The following is a 27,687-nucleotide window of genomic DNA, read 5'->3' as shown; positions in this document are numbered from 1 at the left end:
TTGCTTCCTTTTAACTGGATAATAAATAAACGACAAAAATCAAAATGCCTTTTTGGCTTACACACAATTTCCCCTCAACTTCATATTCCATCCAGTTCAAATGGAAAAGGAATCCCAGCATCGATAAAAAAAATTTATATTTTTTATTTTTATTTTTTTAAAAAGACCACCACACACACACACACACACACACACACCAACAATCCTACCTTCTTCAGTTTGCCATTGCGTGTGCCAACAAACGCCACAGTGTTGCCGCGGTAGTCATACGCTGCCACTGAAGTCATGCCATCATCCTTATCGATGAAGAGAGGAATCCCCTCGATGGTGCTGGTTCCCCCCAGAGGCTGGTTGAAGTCCTGACCACAGAAGTTATCGTCGATCTGAAGTGGCTAGAGACAGGAGGGAAAGGCAACGAAATGAATCAGACAAAATAAAAGCACTCAAAATTCTATTCTGATCTAAAGCAGATTTTTCAGCAGAAAACAAATTAATTTAGGTTGTGATGTTTGGGGTGATTGTGTGAGTGTTTTTCCGTCTGACATGAGAATTCTTTAGATTTATTGTGCTTTAAGGTGCGTATCCGACTGGTAATTACTACAAGAAATTCAAAAGTGTCTCATTTCAAAACACTCCTAAATAGATACAGTTTATTCATAAATTCATATAAGGACACATTCTAAAATGCCACAAATTAGATTTTATATTCAAAGCAATGCCTTTTTTAAATTCTAAACTAATGTGGTCTCATACTATGGAAGCCACATGTGAGAAAGCATTCTGAGAAGCCCTCAAATGCCCTTAAAAACAATTCTTGAAAGCAGCTAAGCTGCCTAAAAGTCGACTTTCTGCATGTTTTCATATGCAGTGAGAATGGCCAACATATCTGATTGTCTAATGTAATAAGTAGGCTATTGAAATGGCGGTTATTTACACACACACACACACACACACACACACACACACACACACACACACACACACACACTGCTGTCTTTTAAGCACAATCCCACCATGCAAAACCCTTTTATTCCACAGTGTTCAGTCATGGTGGTGACACGGCAGTAATGATGGTGACTATGTGACAATATCTGGAACATTCCAGTGTCACGAGGGGTCTATTACCCCAGGCAATCCACTGACCCATATGATGCTTTAACCAGTCATGACATACAAACACAGTCAGGGCATAATCCATGAAGCAGGGTTAAAATGCCACAGCCAATGAATGCTTTACTTCATTTGCACATTTTTGTACACATTTTCAGGATATCAATGAGGTATCACTGTGGTTTGATTAAAGCTGAAAGTATTAATACATTAATCTGATGGATAACAGATTTAATGACTGTTGTTTCTAGTTTCCCACGCTAGAAAAATGACCAATGTTTCCTTATTTCATCACTATCAATATCTTTTTTTTTTCCCCCCAAATTCCAATCAGATGAAAAATAGCCTGAAAACCACTTAAACTCTGGGAAACTGAAAGCTATATTTTCTACATTGTTGTCCATTCAAGCAATAAGTGATTAATTAAACCAAACCAATAACTGTCATAATAAGTAATTCTGTAGTGCAAAATAAATGTTAAAAAAAATTAGGTTGTCTGAAGTAGTGCTGGGCTTCAGGTGACTTGTCACCATGTTTTTACTGCTGATCAGATAAAGTTGGTAAGATAGGCTGAGTCTAAGAGCTCATAGACTTTTCTCGGCTTCAATTTGGAACTTTAAGAGAAGCTTAACACTTGTTATCCTGTTAAAAATAATTACACTGTCAAAGCTCCAGACGGACAGGACTGATAACCTTTGCTGTGTAGCTCCCATATTAATGTTATCACTTTATTATGAGCCCGGCCACTAGCCGCTACCACAGTGATAACAGTTGGCTAATGTTACTATTGGATTATTGCTAATAGAGTTAAACGGTATGCTGTGTGCTGGCCAGGTTAACATTTATGATAACTGTTTAAAACTTAAATATTTCTCAAACTGGAGCCTGGCTGACTTCTTGAAGTTCCTAAGTGTTTGTTAGTGTCAAGAACGTCAACTACTTCAGCTGCTAGTGTGCCTGGCTGTCTGCAGCAGATATGTGTGAAGTTGTGTGTCAACTGCAGGAGGCAAAGCCAGCACTGTTAGTGTCGTTGCTGTAGAAATTGAGTATCACCTCAGACTGTAATTTTTAGCAATGATTAGTGTATGAGTGTCAATTTTCTTTGACAACGCCAATCAAAAAAAGTCCACTTTGGATGCTGTTATTAACGGAGAATAAATGTTTGTGCATCTGCGACTTAACCAGAGCCGGCAAACGTGTGAGTTGCTGTATTCACACACATGACAACACACATACACATACATAGGGAGTGTGTAAATGGCGGTGTAATCCATAGTCTTATCACTACATCATCTGATTGATCCGCACAGGAGAAAAGATAACACCCACTCCCTCACACCCTCTCCCTCCTGATCTGCTTAAATTGCCTGCAGCTCGGCACAAGTCAATAAAACGTTATTCTGCCTTTTTCTTCCTTCTCACTCTCTTTCTCTGTCCTCCTAGCCACTACAGTAACTTAGCAAACATCAATATTCCCTCCCTGTCCTTTTCTACTTCTGTACCTTCTCTTTTCATCCACCCCCTCTCTCTCCATTTCTCACAAAGTCACCAACTCCAGCCCTCTGTCCATCACACACATCTGTCCACTTAGACCAAGTCCTCCGAGAGGTGGTAGGACAATTAACTCGAGACAACAAAGTGCTTGCCCCTTCTTACGCCCCATTTTTTCGGCCCTAACATGTCACAGGGTAGAAGGAAACAAATAAAGGGGCCAGTTTAATGGAGGTTTCTGTGTGTATGGCAGTGTGTGCATTTAACGAAGTGAGAGCTAGAAGCAAACGCAACCATTACCTGAAACAACTTTCTTTAGTAACCACTGATGGCTAGAAGGCACTTTCATCCCTCACAACAAAGGCGACTGACAGACAACAGACACATAAGCACCCATGCGCACACACAATAAACCGAGACATTCATTCAACCTGAGCAAGCAGATGTGGCTACAAGCAACAAAATAATTCCTCATACACATCATATGACAAAAACTAGGGCCAACCATTTGAAACCATGTAGTCATGTGAAAGAAGTGCATGCGTCTTCAGTAGCGTTTCCACACAAACAACCACACACACAGAAAATCCCAAGATGTACAAGCCTAAGAGGCAGGACCTAAAAAGGTTAATGTATCTTCTTCAGAGGAGGCCAACTGTGGAAAATACTGTATACAGTTGCCCCAAGACTCTATAAGGGTTAATACACAAACCACCATCACAAACACAAGCATTAGCAAGTGCTCACACAGTAACCTACACAGGTCTCTCTGCGGCACTGGGGGGGTAAAGGTGTTATACAATTCCTGCTGGTCTAAAAGGTTTAAACAGCGTAGATCAGCATGGAATAGAAAGCATTTCCCTTGAGGTCGGAAAGCATTTTAACAGAGGCTACACTCTGATGTGGGTTCTGCAATTTAACACACTAAAAGATTCCCATGTGATTTGGAGCTGATATTTAGTATGGAAAGGATATTCCATCCTTTGTGGTCTCTGCAGAGTTGCTGGCTGGAGACTGCATGTAATGCTCCGCAGTGTTTTCAAAGACACGCAGCTCCGCCGGGGACGAAGGAGTTAAGCCAACAACCTTCCGCTGACTTTGGCAGCAGGGTCTTACAAATGCAGAAGAGGAGGTTTCTTGTTTTGATTTTCACAGGGTGCCTGCGGTGCACGCTGAATGAATTTGTGGATTTGCTTTTCACAGAAACTTGGCCTTTTGTTCTCAAGTCCCCCCTCCCAAAAAAGAAAAAGGCAAAAAAAAAAAAAAAAAACATGTGAGTGCTGTGCTCAAGGCAAACAGAAGCTGATGGCTCTTAATGATGTGATCATTGTCACTTTATTTTTTTCTAAGTGAAGAAACATTTATTGGAAATACAAGGTTTAAAATGTAGCTTGCACAGAAAGGGCCCTCCTTTTTTATCATTTAGAATTTTAAACTTCCTAAACAGTTTATCAAAGCCAAGTTTCAATCAACATCTGCTGAGTTTATTATAATCAAATACAAAGAGAACCAGATAGTTGCTAGAAGGTTTTGCACAAACAAACAAAAATGAATCGATTGAATAATTAACAACAAACATAACTTCTGATTAATTTAACTGTTGTTGGATTTGACTATTACTCGATCTTTTATGGGTTATTGAATACATAGAACTGTACAATTCTCTCTAGCTGTTGATTCTTAATATGCAGCTCATACTCATGGTGGCAGAGAACTGTCTGACCTAAATACTGCTAGCAAGTATTGAGAACAATTATACACAAAACCAGAGTGGTCTCTACAACCCCACGTAATCATGTTCTTCAACCACAACTGTATTTTTTCAAGAAGGTGGAGCCGCTTCACCCATCTTGTGCTGCAAAATGGCAAAATAGAGTGAAAATGTTCATATGGCTCCAGACACGTGTGCACACAGCTCCACCCACAATAACAGACTGATTACAGATGTGCGCTGGATGGCCAGGCCTAAAGGAAATGGTTGAATAATCATTCCCCCATGATTGCCATTTCTTCAACATATTAAGTCAGGAAAATATGTCTGGGCACACAGACTAACCTCAAGTGGAATTTGTCAATAGTCACCTCCATTGAGTGAAACATATGGAAAACAGCAGAGTACAACATGGGTTTATATAAGGGAACATACATAGTGTTGTTGACTGAAAACACTGCTGTGAATTATGCCTATTAAGGAAGGAGGAAACATGGGCGGCAAACACAAAACACTCGTTCATTTAGAAACAGGCAAATAAATTGGGTAGCCTGCTGCAGTAGCAGACACTATGTTTCTTTGTAGAAACCTGTTTGTAAGAGGAAATAAATGCTCTGCAAAGGAGTGGAGAGGACAGCGGAGAGGGGGACAAAAACTGGCTGGCATTAATGCTGACAGCGTGGTTTCGAGACAAGCCTGTAGTTCATGTGTGCTTTTGTGCGTTTCTGAATGTGTGCGCATGTGTGTGCGTATGTATTTATCATGGGCAGCAAAAAGAAAATGCTTCTCTCCCCACTAGTCATCAGCTGTCTCCTCATCAAGCCAACAGAGACGTAAATGCGTTTCCAGAAACATGACATGTACCTAACTGATGCATTTCACTATAACGATGGCCTACTTTTATGAGGGTGTGTGGGAACGTGTGAGGGTGAGGAAGAGCGAGAAGATGAGAAAGAATGAAAGAGAGAAGTGAACAAAAAAAAAAAAAAAAAAAAAAGACGACCGTCAGCAGCATGAAGAGGAAACAGCATCTATGTGGCATCAACCACAGGTGCTGGCTGTTCATCTGCTGTCCTATGTTGATGAAGTTTTCCCACACATTAACACACACACACACACACGAACAAGGTACCTGCATCTGCCAGCATACACTGTGTGTGCGTGTGTGAGAGAGAGAGAGAGAGAGAGAGAGAGAGAGAGAGAGAGAGAGAGAGAGAGAGAGAGAGAGAGAGAGAGAGAGAGAGAGAGAGAGAGAGAGAGAGAGAGAATGTCTGTGTGAATGTGTGAGACTGGCTCCAAGCAGAGTGAGGGATTTTGGGAGAGGGCAGCATCATAAATTACCCAGAAATCTCAGTGAGGGTTGTGAACTCATGGAAGCACTGCAGGACTTTCTTCAAGTAGAATAAACACAAGAAGTGCTACTGAGCTTGTGTGCATGTGCTTGCAAGGATACTTGGAAGTGCTGATTTTCTAACCAAGAGAGCAGCCTACCAACCTTTTACCTGGTGGGTTACAGTGATATCCATGGTATCATAACTATGTGCGTGTGCTGTGTTTATTTCTGTAGTCAAAGACAGTCGACATCAACGCCCCAGAGAAATACAGAACTTAATTTCATGTGGCAATATACAGCAAGAAGCAAGGGGGAAAGAATTCATGTATAACTGCCAGACACACGCGCACAAACAGAATACTGGCCCACCATTTCAAAATGATTTACCAGCATGGCTCACTCAGATCTCCGTAATGTATAGCACTAGTGACGGGGCTCAGAGGTTCTCAGCTGGAAATAAAGACCTGATATTATTTGAATACACACCAAAAATTATATTTAGAGGATTTCCCCCAGATATATGGCAGTCTGCCTCAACTACACAAGTGAATGATGTATGTGAAGTCACATGGAAAATAAGCACACTGGAAGAAGGTGGTGTGGTTACAATTTGTTATTTTTCATATTCCTTAAACTGGCTCATACAACAACTATTTTTGTTTTGTTCTGCTTCCAAAAATCAAAAGCAATTCATCGCTGAGTTAAAGGAATTATTCAACCCCTTATGCATTTATACCTCATCCTATTATAGTGCAGTCACTAAACACGCTGTGTGTGTGTGTGTGTGTGTGTGTGTGTGTTTGTGAGAGACAGAGAATTTATCAATTTTCCCCCAAAGTACTCCTTTAAAAGTTCAGAGGATTTCACAGTGAGCTTTGGATTATTCTGTAAATCTGACAGTTATTTTATTTATCTTCAAAATATAACATTTCCTGTTCTAAGCCAAAAAGAAATAAAAAAAGAAAAGAAAATAACATACCCTAATCCCCGTAGCTTTTACAAACACAAATTTGCACTTGATATGCTAAGAACATATGTTGAAACGAGGCAAAATTAGAAGCTCACATCTGTCTATGTTTAGGATACAAATGTAAAAAAAACAAAAAAACAAAAAACCCACCAATGTCAAGTGTGACACCACTGTGTCAATTATGACAACAACCTAGTTTCCAAGCGTATGACAAAAATGATGCATTAACGTCACCATGAGGAAAAAGTGTTCATTTAAAACCAAGGGCTTATCCACAGGGAAAAAAATCATTTTGGTCCCGTGTGCCATCTATTTTTTTATTCTCCTTTTGATTCGTTCTAGCCATTTTCTAGGATGTGTTACTTGATCCTAACTGATCAATAATTTAGAAAAAGAAATTACTGCACCAATTCCATATTCATTGGTAGCAGGATGGTAATTTCTATGTTGAGTGCACTCCAGGCAGACGGTGAAACCTCAAGGAGTTGGCGCCTATTCAGAGAACTGCTTCCAAAAGCTGTCACCACATGTTTAGACCATAATCCAACTGAATAGAAAGAAGAAGAAGAAATATTGCCTACTGGATAATACGAAATGCACACTCACTCATAAATGTACACTGTCACTTGAAAATGTATCTTTGTAAGCACACAGGCAGTTAGAAACGAGAAGATTGCATGTGATCAGGAGGCCCATTAGCCCAGCTGGGACATATGGGTGTGGAAAGTGAATGAATAACATACTTCCGCCTTCCATCATCAACCACCACAGGTGCCCTTAAGCAAAGTACTTAACCTCTGACTGCTCTGATGGAGCTGCCCAGCGACCAGCAGTGGGAGATCGGGCTCTTTAGAGTGCTGACCCAAACAGCAAAAGATACTTTAACAAATTCTAATTCTGACTGTATCCAAGATGTATTAAGAGCCTGTAAAGAAGTGAAGAAGAGGTAATGATGTATGCAACACACACCCACACACAGTACCGATCAATACATAATTACACTGGCAATTAGTATCATTAGAGTGGTGCTGGAGATGGGGATTTGTTGAGCTAAACACTCCACAGAGAGGGAGAGAGTGAGAGAAGGTTTTTCTATTTTTCTTTAATAATGGAATGAGAGCAACCGTGCGTACGTGTGACGCTGTTAGCTTACAGGGACGCGAAGCAAATCCTTGCCGTTTACAAAAAAAAAAAAAAAGAAGAAAAAGAAAAAAGAAAATATCCCTGATTTGAAATCCAATTTTCTATCAAATGACCAAATACTAACTGAAACATGATTCATTAGGCCCAATAACTTTAAAGACAACCCACCCAATCAACATCTCCCTGCTCAACTCATTTAGACTGTCAATTAACTCTGTTCATCAACGCTGGCTCAATTAATCAGGTCTAATTACTTAAACACATTTACCGCCACATCCTTTTAGATTAGGCCTGCAGAAAGAGGACTGTGTTTTACAGAGACCACATGCAAGCTACATTCATCAGATCATATTTATAATGACGGATTTAATAAGGTTAGGAGCTGGCCTCAGAGTCAAATTCACTTTGTCTTAACACAGAAATGAAAATCTGCTCGGTTAATTTAATGTGGGCTCATCAAGTGCAGAATATTTGTTTTAAGATGCTGCTGTAATGGCAACAAAAAATATATATTCTAATTTAGTCGGTAACAATGTCACAACACAAGAAATTTGGTAATGAGCACCATTACGAGTACAACTAGACGATATCCAATACCCAATTCAAAACATTATATTTTTTATCATTTATATTTTTCACAGAATGAAACGTTAGCAGGCTACTCAGACCCAGCTTAACATTTAGAATTAGTTTATATATTTTTTGCCACTCCAAACACTTTAACATAAGGAACACTGTCGACTTTACAACAACAACGCAAGTTTCCCTCAAACAAAATGATAATGTGTATTTCAGGATAAAAGAAGGAGAATAGTTTGGATGGATTATTTGAACAGATCTGGATTTCAGTCCTTTGGGTGTTTCACTAGAAGTATTTCCTTTTTTGGTCTGAAAAGCAAGATAGCATCGTTTGCATACTCCATATTTGCAAATTATTTAGGACTGGACACTTACTGCCTGGCTTATCAACAAGTCAGGATGGAGCTCTTGTGACAGGTACACTAGACAACACACTTTACATGTAGTTTTTTTCCCACCTTCTTTTTCTGCATGTAAGGATAGACTAGAACATTTGTAGGTTTGCACTTCCCCCATTCAGTCTTAATGAATTGAAGACGTGATGCATACACTGCCTAAAATACCTACTTACTTATTTTTTTAAAAAGTGGTATCAAAAGGTTTTGTAAATATATCTGGAGACTTCCACATTAGAGAGTAAATCTACAATTATGTTATACTCCTATAATGAGCAGCTCTTCAGCAGCAGCAATATCATTTTGTTTAGAATAAACAAGAACTAACTAGTTTAATTTACACAAAACTCATGCCCATTAAAAAAACCCAACAACTTTAAATTAATGCAGAGCTATCGTAATGAATGACAGCAGAATCCAAGTAACTTCACAAGTAATGGCTTTTAAACACTGCACGAGCAGTGAGCACTTTAACCAGATACATAAAAATAAATATTGAACACAAAGTGACCACTTCAATATTGATTTCAGGTTTTGCATCAAATATCACCTCTGACACTGTGGGTCAAACAGCAGCTGGTCTATGCAGTACACATACACACACAAAAAGTATTTTAGACTGACTCCTACTTGCTATGATTGATTCTACAAATGATTGATGCGTTGGCCTATGACAAAGTTCAAAACCTTCCTATCCATCTGGGGATCGAGAGAAAGCAGTGGGACATTTTGAATAGGGCAAATATAATCCTTATAAAGAGAAATTCCAAAGCCAGTGAGCACAAGGGTGGTAGCAAGATGTTTTTCCCCCCTATTGTTACTCAAAATTCCAACAGAAGTATTTGGTTGTTAAGTACTTTGTCCTCATTGCAGCCCTAAATCTATCCCAAATTAAACACTGTAGGTTTTTACTAAATAATGCGTGGTGCATACACATGAAAAACACAACCATCTGTATGGGTTTTTCTGTTTTGTTTTTAATTCAGTTAGTTTGTGTGAGACCATTATTGTGACTTGGCTCGGTGAATAACCAGTGCAAAATTTGTTCATTTCAAAGGGTTCACCTTTTCTTGCAATACTGTACAGTTCCAAGTGTGACTAATAGCAGAATATAAAAGACCTACCAAAACAATATTATACACAAAACAATCTTGTGTACAATATGCATCTGTTTGCACTGGTCTGTAAAACATTAATGGCATTAAACAGACACAAAGAGTCATTGTAGCTAATGCTGTTCCCAGACCACATGACCAGCATGGTTTAGATTCCATATAAATATCTGCTATGATGGCCAATTAGAAACTGCCTTGAACAGCTCCAATACAAACCCTGGAGACTGCTACAGGGCATCTCCATTGTGGATTGCTGTGTAGTGTGCTAAAAGGATTCAGATGGAGATTTTCTAACTTAATATGGCCATGCTTCCCTCCACTGTCTTGATGTTAAAGTCCACAACTTTCCTATGACTTTCTCCAACTACATTTCAGAGCACTTAAAAAAAACAAAAACAAAAAATAAGGTCAGTGCTTGCTAGTTTTCTGTTTTGCTTACTGCAGAGAAAACAGCTGGAAGTGACCATCAGATAAGACAAATTCAGTGAGTAAGAAAATACATTCCGCAAAGTGACCTCCGAGCAACAAGGCTCCCCAACTTTCTCTATCTAAAGTGCACCTCTTTAATTTCTGTAATATTTCACACACCAAAAGAGTTTTCTTGTGCTCCTCTGTCCTCATTGTATAGCACCACCTCCTAGACGTACACATGGACAGATGTGCCACAACACACACAGAGTTGACATGACAGAAAGCTGTACCGCTGAAGAGGACAGTGCAGTGACCAGGTGACGGACACCGATATTATTTGTGCAGCAGCCAGCATTCAATCACACTCTCCTCTCTTCCTTCTATCTTTCTCCCCTCTTTCAGTCATCTACTCTTTTCTCAAGCTGTTCTTGGCAGTGGCGGTGAAAAGATTTCTGGGGCTATCACTCTTCCTCTCACCCTTCTCTTCTCTCTGTCGGTGATTCACTGCCTCTCCTTTGAGCATGCTGGCTGTAAAAGGCTTGCTGCTCTCTCCTTGATCGTTCCTCCTCCTTCCTTACCAGCTCTACATACCATTTTGTCTTTTTAATCCATTTTCTGATAATATTCTTCTATGTCCCTGCCTTTCACACATGTGTCATTTAGGCGGCTACAAGTTAGACCTGCAAGTTAGTCAGCCATGATTGCAATGCAAAATATGGCTCAACATCAATTGAAAAAATAAATTAATTAAAAAAAAAAAAAAAAAAAAAAAAGCACAGCTTCATTTTTCATCTTGCCTGCAGCTCATTCATTGGGTTTTGCTTTTAATGATTCAATTGGTGTACACATAAAGACTCAAAATCATACATCTGAACTACTGTCTGGATATAATACATTTGTAAACAAAACAGGACAATGTCTCAGACTTTGTAAATGTTCCTGAATTTTGGAAAAGGTATACGAATGCTTTTCACTCCAGTTTTCACTCCCTTCAAGTCTCTACCTTGGCTCACTTTGCTATTTTGCTGTCTTTTTCATCTTCTCAGCACCGTTCTTCAAATTCCTATACTCTCTCCTGTATGTTGCTTTGGTATCCATCTCTTCCTCTGGATCAGACTCCCTCGTGTTCTTTCATTTTTATCGCCGCCCACGTCTAGCACCTTTCTTTCCCTCTCTCTCATCCATCTCTTGTTCCTGCTGCCCCTCTCTCTCTCGTCTAATTCCCACAACTCACTCACCCCTCCTTGCACTCACCTCTATACTGTACCTCTCTCCTGTTTCTCCTCTCTTCTGACTACACTTTTTATCTTTCCTATTTTTGTAGTCATCTCCCTCTCAACCCTAACTTAGCAACTCTCTCTCTCCATCTCACTCTCCTCCTGTGGAAATGGTTTGTATTGATCCACTCTCAAACTAGGGAGAAGGTCAGGGGTTCAATAATAAAGCTCAGGGACAAAACACAGGCACACAAACAATCTTACTCTTGCACGCACACACAAATCTTTTATCACAGTGCTGCTTCTAATATGCTCAAACATTTATGTTTACAGAAAACAGCTGTCTCACTGTGACTATAAACATATCATCTTAATGATGGCCGAAGGCAAGAAATTACGATCCAGCACAAATCTGAAAATTTCACACAGCGTCTGGTCATGCATTACGGCTGTGTGGCCAACAGCTGTCCAGGCATACCGCACACCCCACCATCAACCACGCTTTGCCCTCTAAACTACTCTATGGAAGGGTCAGCCTAAACGCATTCACCCTTCACACCCACATCACTGAGCAATTCCCACACTACACAGACTGCATTTGAATTCCTGAAGCAGCTGAAATTCAGGGTGGGGCTCAGTACCAAACTTCAGTATCTTACGAGAATGTGTGCGGATATGTAGAGTGAGAGATTGACAATTTAAAAGTGTTGATCACCTAATTCTGCATGCCTGTGTTTTAATTACTAACCAACTGAACACAGATACAGAGATTTTTGCCCCTGATTAAACTATACACACTGCACTGACTTGTGCATGTACACATATCATTCTGATAATAGCAGGAAACAAATTGCACTCGCACAAACATTATAATGCACACATAATGCTCGCATTATGACACAATGAGTCAAATAAAATTGATAAACTTACAGACTTAAAAACAATAATTCCATGTAGTACTGCTTTGCATTATAATGCACCCACAATAGTACTTACTTATGTTTATGTTATTGAACTGGTTAGCATTTATCATTTTTCAAGTGTTACAGACCATTCAAATGCTTTAAATAATGAGCTATTCATTAATTCATGCAGCACCGTCTTCTGTGCACTTTAAACTGTATGTTTCTCACACTCCTAACCTATAGCCAATTATATGTCTTTAGACTGTGTGAAGAAACCTTTCGAGTAGCCCACGCAGGCCTTTAAACTTCACATTAAGGCCCCCAAAAGGTTCAAACCCTACACCCTAACAACAGGCCTAAACACTGCACCACTGTGACATCTGAGGCATTTAAGTACATACAAATCATCTGTTATTATTATTCTGTCTAATTGAGTTATTTCTGTGCTTGTCATGTTTAATCATTTATGCAATGCTTCAAGACTGAAAAAAATAATCTCAGATTTGAGATTGGTCAGGTCACTGGTGGCGGTTAAGGTCAGTGGTGGGCAGCTGACACAAGGTCAGTGCTTAGGGGAAACTTCGCCTACATCATTAACCTGGGTCTAACCTCTCATGCTTTGCTGCTGCCACAGGGTCAGTGGGTCGGCTTATCTGTGAAGCTATTACATCATCATCATCATCATCACTGATGACAACTTGTAAGGGACAACAGTTTTTGAGATGATAAATTAACGGCAGATGTAAGATTACCAAAGCTCCTGTAACAATGGCTGCAACAGAAACGGTGTGGGAAGCAAAGAGAAGGGGCAGGAACAGTGTTATTAAATTAACAGAGCATGCATGTGTGATTTGATGAAGGAATCACTGGCATTAAATTGAAGATTGTAGCAGTATTAGGTCTGAAGAATCCTTGGTGGGATGTTCTTTGTGAGGAAAAAAAATCAATACAAATTGCAAAATGAAAAAAAAGGGGGGGGGGGGGGTGAAGACACTTTCAAACTGACAACAGCACTGTTGTGTCATAGCAGGAAATGCGTAGGTGCAACTGATTAATAACAGCTGCATTCCATTAAAATAGAGCCTTGATATGGTGTACACTGGCTTCCCAGCATGATTTATTGGGACACTTAAGTGAAAACCATAATTAATGTTATTGGACACACCTGTGCTCCTGATGTAGCAAGGGAAGCGGTCTTGGTAAAACTGTGTTAGGCAGGAAATCTATTTTGAAGTCTTATCAAAAGCCAACAATGTACAGCAGTTTAGACTCTGCCGAGGTTGGGTAGGAGTTATCATGACAGCATTAAGCTTATCAGCACAATGCAACAAAGTTATCTACCTGGTAACGCAAACTTGCACATATAGTATTTGACTGGGCTTCACAGTGAGTTACCAGATGCACTGCACCCCATAAATGGTAAAGTCAAACTCTTTGCAGCACTCTGCACCAGTAGCTCCTGCAGTACCAGTGCAAAGGTCTAATTGAAATAAATGAGATAGGCTGCTTTTTTGGCCCTAGAGCTATTGTCAGTGTGATGGGCCCTAAGAATGAAAAGAACCGTAAAGAATGAAGACAGCCACTGAACAGGAAAAAGAATACATCTACAGAAGGTGGTAAAAGGCAGAAAGAAAGGGAGGTAAAAGAGGACTTGGCTGGGTCATTCACATCACTTATACTACCACACAAAACACTCCTGCGCACTCAAGCTAATGAAGACCTACAAAGAGAAAGAGTGCTGTTCTTACCAACTATCCCACTCCATTAGACGCAACACAGGGTGAATGGTTTGTGTGCGTGTGGTTGTGTGAATGGAAGACACCTGCCGCTAAAATGGTGTTCACTGACATTTAAAGAAAAAAGCTTTAAAACGGGTCCTTTAATTAAGCTATCTTAAGAAAGAGCAAGGTGGAGGCAATGCATGGGTGCTTTTAAAGCAGACATAGGATGAAAGATGTGGATGTGGAGACAGGTGGTCAGCTAAGACAGAGACAAAAAAAAGTAAAATCCACAGAAAAAAGTGGATTTGGGCAAAAGTTTTGGGTAAATGGTGAAAAGATCCAGGAATATTTTCAGAAAATAAATAGGATGTTAGCAGGTACACATGTTCACAATGAAGAAAGCCAGACTATGTCTGTCTATTTGGAGTGTGTTGGCTGTGATACATGCAGGGTCATGCACTGTGGATCAGTAAGTAAAAACCAAGTCTAACTCGTGCTATCCCTCAGGATCTCACACTGCAGTGCACCGAACAATATTGTGTGTATGTGTGTGAGAGCGTGAGGGCTCTTCCTGAGTGACATTTCACAAATCCAGGTGACTGGGCTAATGATGTCCCCTGTCTGGTTAAATCAAAGCACCAAGATGTTGTGGAGTAAAGAAAAATGCATAGAGAAGTGAAAAGAAAGTCAGCAGGAGAAAGAAATTAGACTATTTCATACTTCATGCCATTTATAAGTGCAGGCATATATCAGCAGTCTACATTGGTGATATAGCATAGGTAGTCTGCATTCAACTAGTGGCATTAAAATGTGTTTCGTTTGAATGAAACGCGTACGCTCTAAAAGTACTTTTATTACAAATTCATAAGAAGAGGTTGTATCCAAGCAAGGAAGTCTTATACTACACAAGTACAAACATATGTGTGTTGTGACAAAAAATTTAACTTACAAAATCGCTTACTACTAACTAAAAGCAGAAGAAACAAAAGATTTGAGCTTACCGAGTTGATACAGGCGAGCTCCTTGTTAAGCAGCCAGGGTAGGGAGAGTTTTCCATCTCCCCTGTAGCAGGACTGGATCCTCTCTTTGATCTTTTCCTTTATCTTCCTAAGGGTGAACAGGCACAATGCTGACTCTTTGGGTGGTTTGGCGCGATTCTTCTGGCCCTGAGAGAATACTGTGAAAAGGATGTCTTCATTTTCGGAAATCCCAAGAGAGTTGGCCAGCTGCCGGCCTGGTCGAGCCAAGAAGGCGTCCTGCACCAGGCGGTACTCCACCCCATCTTTAGTGCAGCCAATGGGGAACTCAACGTAAGAGTAAAACTTTGGATCATCCATGCAGAGACGCACAATTTTGGAGGTGAAAAACTGCTCCCCGCTGGCATCGGGTGAAGTCAGTTGAGTATCCAACTGCATTGTTAGATAATAGACAAACTGCTCACTGCTGAAGCTGTAAACATAATAGATGTCAAAAGCAGGGAACTTGGATAAAGTGTCCGAGGGGATCTTCAGCTGAGAAGAGACAAACTCATCCTGATAGACGAAACTGAACATGTCAGCATTTTCTTCATTCTCCATCAGTTTGCGGCTGGACAAGGTGGGGAAGTACTCAGACTTGCCGTCGATGGGAGTTCCGATAAAAAGCTTGCTGGTAGGACTTTGAGGGGAGCTTATGATGACTCCTGACATGGTACCCGACTCTGCCACACTGGAGAGGTAATGCTCCTTGCGGTGGTGGGGCTCACCAAGCTTAAAGAGGTCATCCAGACGCAGGAACTGACAGATACCCTGTGAGGTGCTGCCACAGGCGATAAGTCGGTTTTGTGCATAGTCTATAAGAAGAAGCTTGTTCACATTCGGGGTTTGGGCCAGCTCATGATTGCAAGACTGGACACTGGGAGGTGGGTAGCACTTCTCATTGTCCACCACTGGGCCAGTCATGTGGCTGCGCAGATTGGTCAGGTTGCTGGAAAGCTTGAAAATCCGGTTAACAGCTCCCACATAGACTTCTCCAGTTTTGTTATGAATAGCCAGATGTGTGAGCGAACAATCAGCTGGGATGAATCTTTTGAAGGGCGGGGGCTGGCCTCCAGACAAGGATGAGCTCATGATGACTAAAAGCCCTATGAGGAGAAAGTTCCCCTGGCCAGAGAAGGCCACTGACCGAGCTAGGTGACACATATTTGGTATGTGCACAAGCAAGGCTTGGGAGGGGGGTGGGGAAGGAGAAAGAGAGCGCAAGCTGTGGTTCCAAATCCCGAGTCAGGATTTTTTTTTTTTTTTTGATAGTTTCGGTTCTACTGTCAAAGATTAAGAGGGAGGGAGAGAGAGAAGGATCAGAGAAGAGGAAGCAAAACTCCTATTGATCCGCTGTCCTGTTCTCAGCGTTGTGAGCAGTCACCAGGAACATCCACAGAGCCACGATGTGGGAGCCCTGGAAGGTAAAAAGAGAAAAAACACCTTGAGTGTTCAAGGAACATTTCTTATTGATTATGCATCAAGGAGGCAGTAAGGCCCACAAATTGTACATCCAAAATTAGAAGGAAAAAAAAGCCAAGCTGACATTTGCCCTAGTTATAAATAAATTATATCAAATCAAGTCTGGAAGGCAAATGTGTGTCTGCATTTAATTATGAGTGAAGATGCAGGGAAAGCATAGGCCAACTATTAAAGGCTCTGTACACATAATATAAGCCTGTGAATGAGTTATAGACTCACAGCATTGAACTCCTTAATATTTCATATCTTTCAGTGTTACTGTGGTGGCTTTGGAGGTGGTGTGCTCTTGAAAAAGGGCCAGTGGGCACTGTTACATTGACAGCAAGCAATTTATAGCCAGGACTGCTTGAAGGCTTTACTGTCATGGTCTCCCCAGTTTCAACACCGTCTGATTGTAACTATACCTGCACTTCTGACAACTGTAAACAAGCACCGGGCTTTCATGGAAGCACAGCAGGCAACCACAGCTCTGCTTCCTCTGAAAGAGCTATGATTGCAGTATATATCATTTAGATATCAGGATAAATATAACACAGCCAAAGGGCACTATGAAAACCATTGGCTGATACATATGCTGCACGTACAGGAAAATTCTTGCAAGCATTCACTGATTGCTTATGAAGGGCCCGATCCACTGCATTCCAACACTCCTCCAGAGCCAACCGTGCCCCGGTCAGACAGCAATCACACCCTTAAAGCATGCATGTTATTCATTTACCCTACAATGTAATTAGAACCAATTTCAGACAGATGATGCATCCCAAATATGAGTCCCACTGAAGACTGCAGAACAAGATTTCTTTTTCCCCGCCAAAAGATCAACTTTTCAACACAATACATCTACATACATATACATACACCACCGATGGCTACAGTTCATCCTTTCAAGATGAGGCTAAATTGAAGACCACGGTGAAAATCGCATCTGGTTAATGAATACTTGAACATTTTAGTATGTGATTCAATTTCAAAATTGTATCCAATGTTCATGATTTACTCAGTTTATCACCAGTACATGTGGCAATATGCCTACAAAAATCACAGCACAGTCCATGTTTGTATTTTTCTTTTACACACTGCTTCCTTCATCACTGCTCCCTCAAGCCAGCTAATTCTTGGGGGGGGGGGGGGGGGGGGGGGGAGGCTTTGCAAATACATTTATTTCATTTCATAAAGCACACATATAATGAATCCCAGAATGCAATGTGCTATATGTACACTCAACAGAGAGCAGACATTAAAAAGGAAGGAGTGAGATCATTTATAGGGATGGAATTTTTATAGGTAAAGGACAAGGAGGAGGAGAAGAGGAGGAGTCAAAAATGGAGAGGGCATGCTCTTTTGGGTGTCCTACAATGACAATACAGTGATGAGGAGCAGTGTTTGCTGGGCGCGTACTGGAGGCTGACAGGCCAATCATGTTCCTGCAGCACCAGGACATTAGTTCTTCTGTAAATGCTGATTATGTAAAACAGGACACAACTCTCCCAGGGATCCCACGCTTCAGTTTCACCTTGACTATCAAAGCGTCTGTGCAAAAGGTGTTTTATGACCATACCAAATCAGAAAAGATGAGACACTACAGTGAGACAAGCAGGGTTAAGAGATGGGGATAGGGGGATGAGGCAAAAACATGAAACAGATGAAAAATCAAAAGAGGAGGCAGATGGAGGTGTGAAGAAGAAAAATCTGGTCTCAGGTTCTCACCAGAGTGTAGGAATGTGGCTTGTAGTAAAGAGCACTGAAGCAGCACATATGCCCCAGTCCACTTGTAATAGCTTACTATTAGGCTTATTTTTGCCCATAATTAGACACAAACAGCTGGACCTTTGATACCAAAAGACTGTTTCTGATACACAATGTGGATTTTTTTAAAAACCAAAACTGGCTTAGCAGCACCTGAGAAAGTCTCCGTTATCATGGTGCTAAAACATCTGAATTTACGTGATTGCTCTTGATTGTGTAGCAAAAGCTATAGTTTTTTTTTTAATTATTAGTGTGGATATACAGGGCAGGGAGCTCTGCCTGCCAGGCTGAGAGATGACTGTCAGCTTGTTCCTTTTTTGTTCGATATTTCTATCCTTGAGAAAGGCAGGTATGAGTGAGAGATTATAGGTGTGTAAACCCCTCTGAGGGGAAAAAATGCACTCTTACAAATCTTGAAAGAATTAAACACCTCAGTAAGAGTAGTCACTGAATTGCTCATAAATTTTAGTCACTGGTGCTGCAAAACGGTGTGCGAGAAAGAAAAAAAAGAGAGAATGAGGGAAAGCAGGAGAGAAGAGAAATAGTAGTGGTGATGTTCATGGAATAGCAAACCATAGCTCAACTGACACAAAGCTAGCCAGGTTCAGGGAGAGGTGGTGTCATCCAATTTTCTACAAATGAAAAGCCCAGGAAAAGACAAATGTATAGGAAGAGGGGGAGACAAAAAAACAAGGAGATAAAGAGAAAAAGAGAGAAAGTGGCAGAGAGAGAGGGAAGAGGATACTGTATGGGCTAAAAGAAGGAGAGTGAGTGAGGAGCCAAACAAAAAGGTGCACTTCTGCTGCATTTTAATCTACCTTCACGAGAATCAAACACCAGGGAGCCCTGTGGGTCGAGGCACCTCGGCAAGGAAACGGCAGAGAGAAGGGCCTGAGCTGCAGTTATCAGATATATCCCCACTTTCCACTCTGTGAGATTAAAACGGCTCGACGCGGATCGCAGCCTCTTCGACATAAGCAGCCGCAATAAAGTGACGAGCCAGCCTATAAAAAAACTAATTTCTTGCTCAACGGTACAGTCGCGCTGTACGATGAGAGCAGATGTCAATTTAAAGCGTGGCAGCGCATAGGGAAGCCGGCTGCCTCATTTTCCTTTGTCATTTCCAAGTGAGGCAAAGACACAATGGGGCAGACTGGGCGAACGAGCAAATGAGAGTGGCTGATAGAGAACGAGAGGGAACCTGGGAAAAAAAAAGTGTCCCTGCAGTAATTCCTCTTCATTTAGACCAGCCACAGCTTGATGTAAGAGAGTGTGAATCACACAACAAATTGCATCTAGGGTCTGCTGCTGCTTGTTATCTATCAGGGCAATAAGACAATGACATCACAAAACACATCAACAACTACAGGTTATTGAAAAGACATCATGGCGTGAAGGCCTCCGTCTACTTATAGACACCTTTAGATCCTCTCTTTACTGTCAGGGCAGACACGCCCAACTGTTGAGTTATTCGCTCAACTTCTCACACATGCCCCCACGCCCCTTCAAATTTCTCAGTTTTTTCCCCCCTCTCTCTATTTATCCTTCCAAACCCTCTTCAATTTCAATTTCCTCCAGAGCTAAACTGAAATGGGCGGAAGAGTGCTGGGAGAAGGTCGGGAGCCATATCTGGAACCATCAAGGAAAAACATGTCAATCATTTTGGTGTGGAGCACGTCTGTGGCTTTGGGAATGGGCAGTCACCATATCGGGGGGGAGGGAAGGTGTTATCACATCAGGGAAAAGCATTAAAGACGGCTGGCTGTAAGGGACTGAGTTTATTGGATTTGATATCGAAATGTCCTATCAATCGACAGGCCTGTACTGCATCCCTATGGGCACTGGAAATAGGACTGAGGGGAAGAAAAACAAAAAGATTATAAAGCAAGGACCCCCATTTTAAAGAGGCTGCAAAGGTGGAGAGGTAATCCCAAATGCTGGTAAAGCAGCAGGTGACTCTTGTGAGCTAAACTGGATAACTTGCTCTCTCACCTTCTTCTCCAAAGCAACTAAACCTGTCCGTTCAGATAATGGTCGCCGCTCAGAGCGTAACTTTGTGCTGATTTATTGCCAGTGGCATATCAATTACAGCACTCTACAATGGAGGGGAGAGAGAGGAAGAGAAGGTGGTGAGAGAAGAAAGAAGAGCAGCATTCAGACATATTTTTTGCCCTCTGTGGCTTGTCACAACATATGGGTCAAATCTGGGACCAGACGAAGAGGAAGTGGGTGTAATCGAGGATTTAAGAAGCCAGGAAATTATAAGTAAGGCAGGAAATGCGTGTGAGCAAATAAAATGCAAAGCTCTAAAAATTATTGCAAATTCTCAAGACTCGTACACAAAGTCAGTTACTGTAGACCAATCACAGCATAAACACAGGTGGTTGAAAACAAGGTGGTGCAGCGGGAAAAACTACAATTTTATCTGTAGGTACACAAAAAAAAGCAAAACCATCCCTGTTGTACATAACTGCACCGTCCATGTTTAACTCTCAACCTGGCCTGACTTTTGTTGAACTCAAGTTCCTCTATCACCCCCACATTTCCCATCTGGCTCCAGTATTACTATCAAATAAAGGCATATATGCCAAGATATAACTTCGTTTAAATACAGCCACAGAACACAAAGAACGATCCAATATTTTAAGTGCAAATCATGACACAAATGTGCAGAAATTAAATGGGTTTTTATCTGAATCTCCCTTCCACCTCTTCACAGCTAGTACACTCTCCAGATTGGATATTTGCCCAGGGGACAAAAGAGAGATGGGTGAGGAGTGGAAGAGGGATTGAAGAGCAAAGTGGGTGGAGGGGTGGTATTACGGGGGGGGGTTGTATGGTTAGAGAGGAGGTAAGATAGAAGGGGCAGCCAAGCCCTGAAGCCTTAATCCTCTCTCAGGGTCTGCCTAATCTCACCGCCAGTATCTGCATATGGGAAGAATGGATTACCATCCCCCGACGCAGCGACAGACAGATTGACGGGGGAATGGGTGGCAGTCTCTGGACAGAAACGCTCTCTGAGACAAACAGAAACACCCAAAAAGTCTGACTTTAAAAAGTTAGAGGAGAGGATGTGGGTTGCTCTTGAAACTATTTCATTGCACTGAACAAATACACACTCTAACATTCACCCTATCAAACACACATCTGCTGCAGGTAGGTATGTTAGTCAGCTGCAGCTCGTTTTTGCCACCAGCGTGACATATTGTGTAATCTGTCCCAGATCAGATACTGTCTGAGGTGCTGAGAGGGATAGGAGGGGGTCAGCCTACCAATCTAAACCACACTGAAGCTTAAAGAGTCCTCTTAACACACCACAAACTCAAATCTCACTCTAACAAATCAATCATTCCTCTACTGGGGATTATGAGAATATTATATTACAAAAATGAAAATAAAAATATCCAAACCCATCTGTCACTGTATATAGAAATTTGTTTGCCAAGGCTCTCTTCTTTCCAGCTGAACGACAGCAGAATAGGTATAGGGGAATATGAGGTCTTGAGGGCAATACATTCAGAAACACCCCTTGAAGATAAAATATTCCATATTGTGTTGTGACAAAATGAAAAAAGACATTTGGTGATAGGTAAGGACACTGGGAGGGGGAAAAAATGAGCCAGCACTTTTCAAGTGCCCCAAAAAAATGTCTTTATATCATACTCAAGCCAAGACAGATTGCAGAGGAGGTAAGACCAATTTTCTAGAGGTCGGACAATAAAGCAGTATTGTATATTATGGTATCTTGTATCATTTCCTTCCTGCGTTGGCTGCAAGAACAAGCCGACTGGAAAGCCTTCGGGCGCATAAAAAGCCCTTACGAGTTCTGTTTTAGTGCCAACGTAAATCAGTTTCAGGGGACAAGTGTCTGTGCCCCTTCTCTCTCTCCCTCTCTATGTGGCAGGTGGCCTGCCAAAACGAATGCCTCGTTTCATCGTACAGAATTGGCAAGTGTGTGCATGTGTGTGAAGCATAAGTCAGGGTGTGGAACAAATTGAGCCCCCTGTATTTAAAACACCTTGCTCCACTGACACTCATTCCATCAACATGGCTGGACTAATAAAATCTGGACCCATCTAGTGGCTGCCCTCAACACGAAGGAGTTATAAGTAACAGGAGAAAAAACACAACAATGGCCCGCCATTAGCTCTATATTAATCAACAATAAAGTATATTCGTATATTAGACAACAATAAAGTCTTTACAGCAGACGCTTTACAAGCTGGAATAATAGAAACTGAGGATTATAAAATGTTCTGTTTTCTTAGCTCTTTTTCAATGAGAATCACGACATTTGTTGGAAACATAAAAGATAATTACATCAACACATTTTTCTGTTCACATCCTTAATTTGTCATAATCTGAACCACTGTCTTATTTTTCCTCCATTCCTCTATTTGTTTCCTAGGCTTGAATAAGAAGCTTGCACAAGGACAAAGGCAGAAACTAACTGACTATCTACTCGAACACTGAAGGTCTGAAGCGGCAGTAAATACAAGGACAACTGCTTCCCTGCCACCCAATGTGCTGTGGATAACAGATGTGTATGTGTGTGAGAGTGTGTGTGCGCATGTGGCAGCTGCCACTCTGAGACAGTAGACAGACTGTGGGCAGTACTTCAAACAAATTATTCCATTTCTCATACGCTGCAACATTAAACACACACACACACACACACACACACACACGTTTTGAGAGGTAAATGGGATTATACACCAGCATACGTTACTTTGGACACAGTGTTATTCAAGTATGTGGTTGTATGTGCGGTAGTCACGACTGGGCGTGTGCACCTGTGCACAGTGGCGACAGTGAGCCACTGAATTTCTTGAATTTAGCCGCCTTCATGGATATAACATTGCTGGCTTACAGCGTTCAAACAAGCACAGAAGCTGATTTTAATGTTCCTTAAAGCTTCACCAAGACATGCATATATATAGACATATATATATATTAAAAAATAAATAAATTAATTTAAAAAAGCACTTCCTGGGCTGTTGTGATTGGCGGGTAAATTTCAGATGTCGGTTGTTTTCTTATGTGGTTACATACTTTCAGACACGTACCATTTTAAAGAAACAAACCTCAGTGAGATTAGATTATGAACAACTTACACTTGAAAGTCTAAACTGTTATGCGAGCTCCTGAAGCCACTGATTCTGATTAGCAACACCATGTCAGCTAAACTGGAATGCAGAGGGAATTCGCACAAGATTCCAAGTTGAATTCATCTCTTCACCCAGAAAAAAACCCCCAAAAACACATACCATTCATTTGTGTGTACGATTATCTATATGAAAAGTGATTTGCCCCACTTTAAATATCAACTCTCACCAGTAATTTGTCATGCAACAGCCTTTATAAGTAATTTGTGAGCAGTCTGAGATGGCTGGTAGATGAACGCCACCATCTCGGTGTTCTGAATGGTTTATGAACATTGTATCTGAATTGGCTCTTGAACACAGGGTTGAGTGCCTCAGGCTGCCTCCCAAATATGCAGCCCTTGTCATTACAATAACATATGAAGAGCAGACAGCCTGGGTTTGTCTCCTCCTTTGTATCCACCCCTGTTTCCTTCATCCAATCATCCCTCAGCCTCTCTCCTTTTATTTCCTCATGCAGTTCTCATGCCTGGCCTATTCACCAGCTTTTTAGATGAGCACTACCAAAATACAAATTGCTTAAACACCACATTTCAAAACACAAGCAAGGAAACCCAGTTCCTCCTCCCTGTTTCTTCTCTCAGGGGTGAAATTCCTTTCAGAAACAAAGGCCTTCATTCCAGCTGCAAAGATAGAATAAAACACTGCTGAACCCAGCATCACATAAAACCTGCCCACATTTCAAAAAGCAGCACACAGACACACAACAACACTGATGCAGCAGCAACAGATTAGTGGTTTTCTCTTAATCTCTCGACTGTGTTTGTGCGACTGGGTCTTTATTTCCATGACAAATCCTGCATTTATTTGTGAGGGTGTGCGTATATGTGTGTGTGTGTGTGTGTGTGTGTGAGAGTGTGCGAAGGTGGGAGAGGTAGGCGCTATGTAGGTCAGGGCCAGAGTGTGCCTACTAAGAGTCACAAAGTGAAACTGTAACAGTGAGGCTACAGTATTTCAGCACTAGCTCACTAAAGCAAACACACATTGAGCCTGTGCTATGTCTGAAGCATAAACCTAATACTGCTTCTGTTTGACATGGATTTAAAGCAACAATAGTAAAGATGACATAAATTCATCATCAACAAAAAGTTACACAATATCCCCATGTCTGCCATGGCAGGAAACTTTATAATTTACATTAAAATTGGCAAAGTTTAATAACATCTTGATTTTTACATATTTTAACTTATTTAGTACATCTACATATTTTCACCCTTTACCTCACAACATAAACAATTATAGTCCTTTCTAAACATTCATGGCTTAAAGCATAGGGTTTGAATTAAACTGAAGTCATAGCCAACATAACACACACCCTCATTTAGTATAATACACTTAAGGTTTTGCCACTAAACCTTGATTTGGTCAGGTACAACTGCATTTTAATTAGCACACGTGGTCATGCTGGCTCTAGTTCAGCAAAAGTTGGATTGTCTCAGGCAAGTAGTCAAACAATAAAGTTATTTTTAATACAGTGAATCATGCATTACAGCTTCCGCACCAACAATGTGGTATACCTGCATTGACGTACAATGTGAAAATGTCTGACGAAAACAAAGATGGCTAATTGTTCACTGTAGTCATTTTATAGAGTGATCCGTTTCTCTCAGTGGCATCAAGAACAACGAGCTGTGAACAACTAAAGCTCGTCAGCCATATCCAGTGACAGCTGACAAAAATCTCTGGTTGATTTTTTTCGAGGGGGCCTATACCAGAATAGCCACAGAGCTCACAAAGAAAATTCATAATGACGGCCAAACACAACACAAGTCCTGTAATTTAAATGCTCAACTTGCAGTGTGTTTCAGCTTTCTAGGCTGGATGTGCAGGTGCTGATGTAATAAAACCACGGGTAAGGAACAGTTCAGTCAGCGAACTGGGTGAAATGGAACCGGAGTGTAGTAAACTGACGAAATGATAATGAATATCATATAGCCGCAACAGTATTTCACTTTTCACCAAACAAAACCGCAATGGAGTCTGGACTTTAGACGGGATCCTCTTAAAACAAAGCCTGCACATTCCTCCATGGTGCTGCTTATTTTCTCCCTGCTGAGGTCACCATAATAGAATGCAGACTGCTCTGCCCAAAGCAGCCCATTACCAAACAATGCTGTCCTCAATGGCAACGACTCTCTTCAATTTCTCTGCCTCACACCTTCTCTTTATGAGCTCGACTGACCTTTGACACACTGAGTGCTGGAGCAGGGTTGAGCTGAACTCCTTTGTAAAAACTTGCTAGAGTGTTGATTGCTGTAAAAACATGCATACCATTATAAATCTTGTTGTTAACGATCTGAGGACAGAGCGGGTGATAGTGGTGTAAGCGGCAGAAGAGGAGTCGCTTCAAGGAGAAAGGCATTAAAATAAAATCACTGTCTCCTTTTGTTTTACTGGCGTCATAAAAATAGCCTTCCCTTTTTGGACTTTCCACAGTAAGCACAAGTGATTGGCCAACACAGTCAGTAGTAGCTAATACAAGGAAAGCAGCTAATCAACTACAAACTCATTTGTTCATAAGCATGATAACTTAGTTCACTGCCTTTTGCTCGTCTCCTATAAATGAATTTAATCGACCTTTGCCTCATCACACCTGTGGCACCTTTGGTTTTGGCGATTACATGATATGATAACAAAAAATGTGCATATCTGGATAAAGCTGTCAAAACCAAAGTCGTTTTTAATCTTCCGTTTTGACGTAGATTCCGTTTTCTCATAAAGAAACTGACACATGACCTTAGCACTTCAAAGACTTGACAAAAGTCCAAGCTAGCTCATATCTTATCAGCTGTGGATTTTTCTGGTGCCTCGTCACCTGCAATATGTTTTTATTGAAACAGACAGGCAAACTGACCATCTGCTCTGCATCTCCACTGAGCCATAACGTCATCCAACGCATTCAAGTTTATACAAATAGATGCTCTGCTTTGTCTTAATGGCAGCAGACAAGCAAGCATACACAGTGTGTCTGGACTGGTTCAGTATTGACTCAAGACAGCATCCTTATCCATCTTTGTCCATTAAAGCCATACCGTTTCCGGATATATACTGTTGAGTACTATTAGTAACCATATCATTGGCTGTGACCGCATGGCTATTTCTCTGCTCTTAATGCTTCAAGACAGGCGTGTGGCTTGTGTCACATGGTGTTCAGCCAATTTATGTCCTGTGATTGGTCACAAGGCAACAGAGTTAATGCAGATCTCAGCCTGGGGGAATGAAGATTTGATTCCTCAACAGCAGGGGAAAAAATTGTTGTATATTAATATATCATCTGGAAAGAAGTCCTCACGGTAGCATAAAGTTTTGCATAAAAATGAAGAGTGACTGGTCAAACTCATCACAGCCCAGAGGAAGACGTGCAACAGGATTCACAAAGACAGCGTCTTGTCCAGGAACTCGTTCATTTTGTTTGGCACCGCTACATCTGAATCATGTGAGGCCAATGCTAATCGTACGTTGCCCTATTGTGGAGCTGAAACAAAGGAAGTGCATCTACCCCAGCCATTTTTAGCCCAGGAGCCTAGTTTTATTCAAACCAGCAGACAGTGAGCATGTTTGAATAGAGGCCTGTGAGCTCGGGCGATTTCCTGTCTTGTCACTGATCATCAGCACATGCTGTATTCCTGGTGAAGCGCAACACACAGCGTTGCATGCATCACTGCCTCACTATAGAGGCGGCGACAGAGACGGAGACGAAGGCTTGTGTATGTACATGTGGGTATGTGTGACTAATAGCTTACATACAAACAGAAGTAGGAACTCCAGCAGGTACAGTAATGAGATGTTTGAAGTTCCACTTTCTTCACTTAACCATCGCACCACATTTAATGATGTCATCTAACTAAAATTATGTCAAAAGAATGAGAGAGTGGACCGGAGAAGAGAATGAACAAATACCAATGATGGAGAAAAGAGGCTGAGTGGATAAAATGTGTAATCACCAGGAGATCTGGAGACGAGAGGGGAAAAAAATGGTGGAAGTGAAAAGGTGTGGTGATGGAAATAAGAAACGCGGGAGAGATAGTGGAGTGAGATGAGAGAAGTTGACGATACCTTTTCAGAGAGTTAGCGAGGTGGAACGAGGAGGAATGGAGGGAGATAAGAGGAGAGCAGTCTGTGCATGTTTAGCTAGAAGGGAATTTTTATCCTTAGCTTGTGGGCAACTGAGTAACTGTCA

The 27,687-nt window shown here is 41.2% G+C and overlaps 1 protein-coding gene across 4 annotated transcripts in view; it reads right to left on the bottom strand.

Annotated features, from left to right (window-relative positions):
- The window catches only part of LOC134627962 (plexin-A1-like), a 178,339-nt gene that overhangs the window by 130,290 nt on the left and 20,362 nt on the right, over positions 1 to 27,687 (bottom strand). For all 4 annotated transcript variants that reach the window (XM_063474478.1, XM_063474480.1, XM_063474479.1 and 1 more), the window contains exons 2-3: positions 15,103 to 16,534; positions 210 to 392 (exon numbers count right to left, since the gene is read on the bottom strand). In XM_063474478.1, coding sequence (XP_063330548.1) covers positions 210 to 392; positions 15,103 to 16,281 — 1,362 coding nt within the window. In that variant the 5' untranslated portion in view covers positions 16,282 to 16,534. The remainder of the gene's footprint in view (positions 1 to 209; positions 393 to 15,102; positions 16,535 to 27,687) is intronic.

Source organism: Pelmatolapia mariae, linkage group LG5, assembly GCF_036321145.2.
Source record: "Pelmatolapia mariae isolate MD_Pm_ZW linkage group LG5, Pm_UMD_F_2, whole genome shotgun sequence".
Classification (NCBI taxonomy): domain Eukaryota; kingdom Metazoa; phylum Chordata; class Actinopteri; order Cichliformes; family Cichlidae; genus Pelmatolapia; species Pelmatolapia mariae.
Note: the sequence above shows the minus strand (reverse complement) of the source record. Positions and strands in the feature narration are given on the sequence as shown.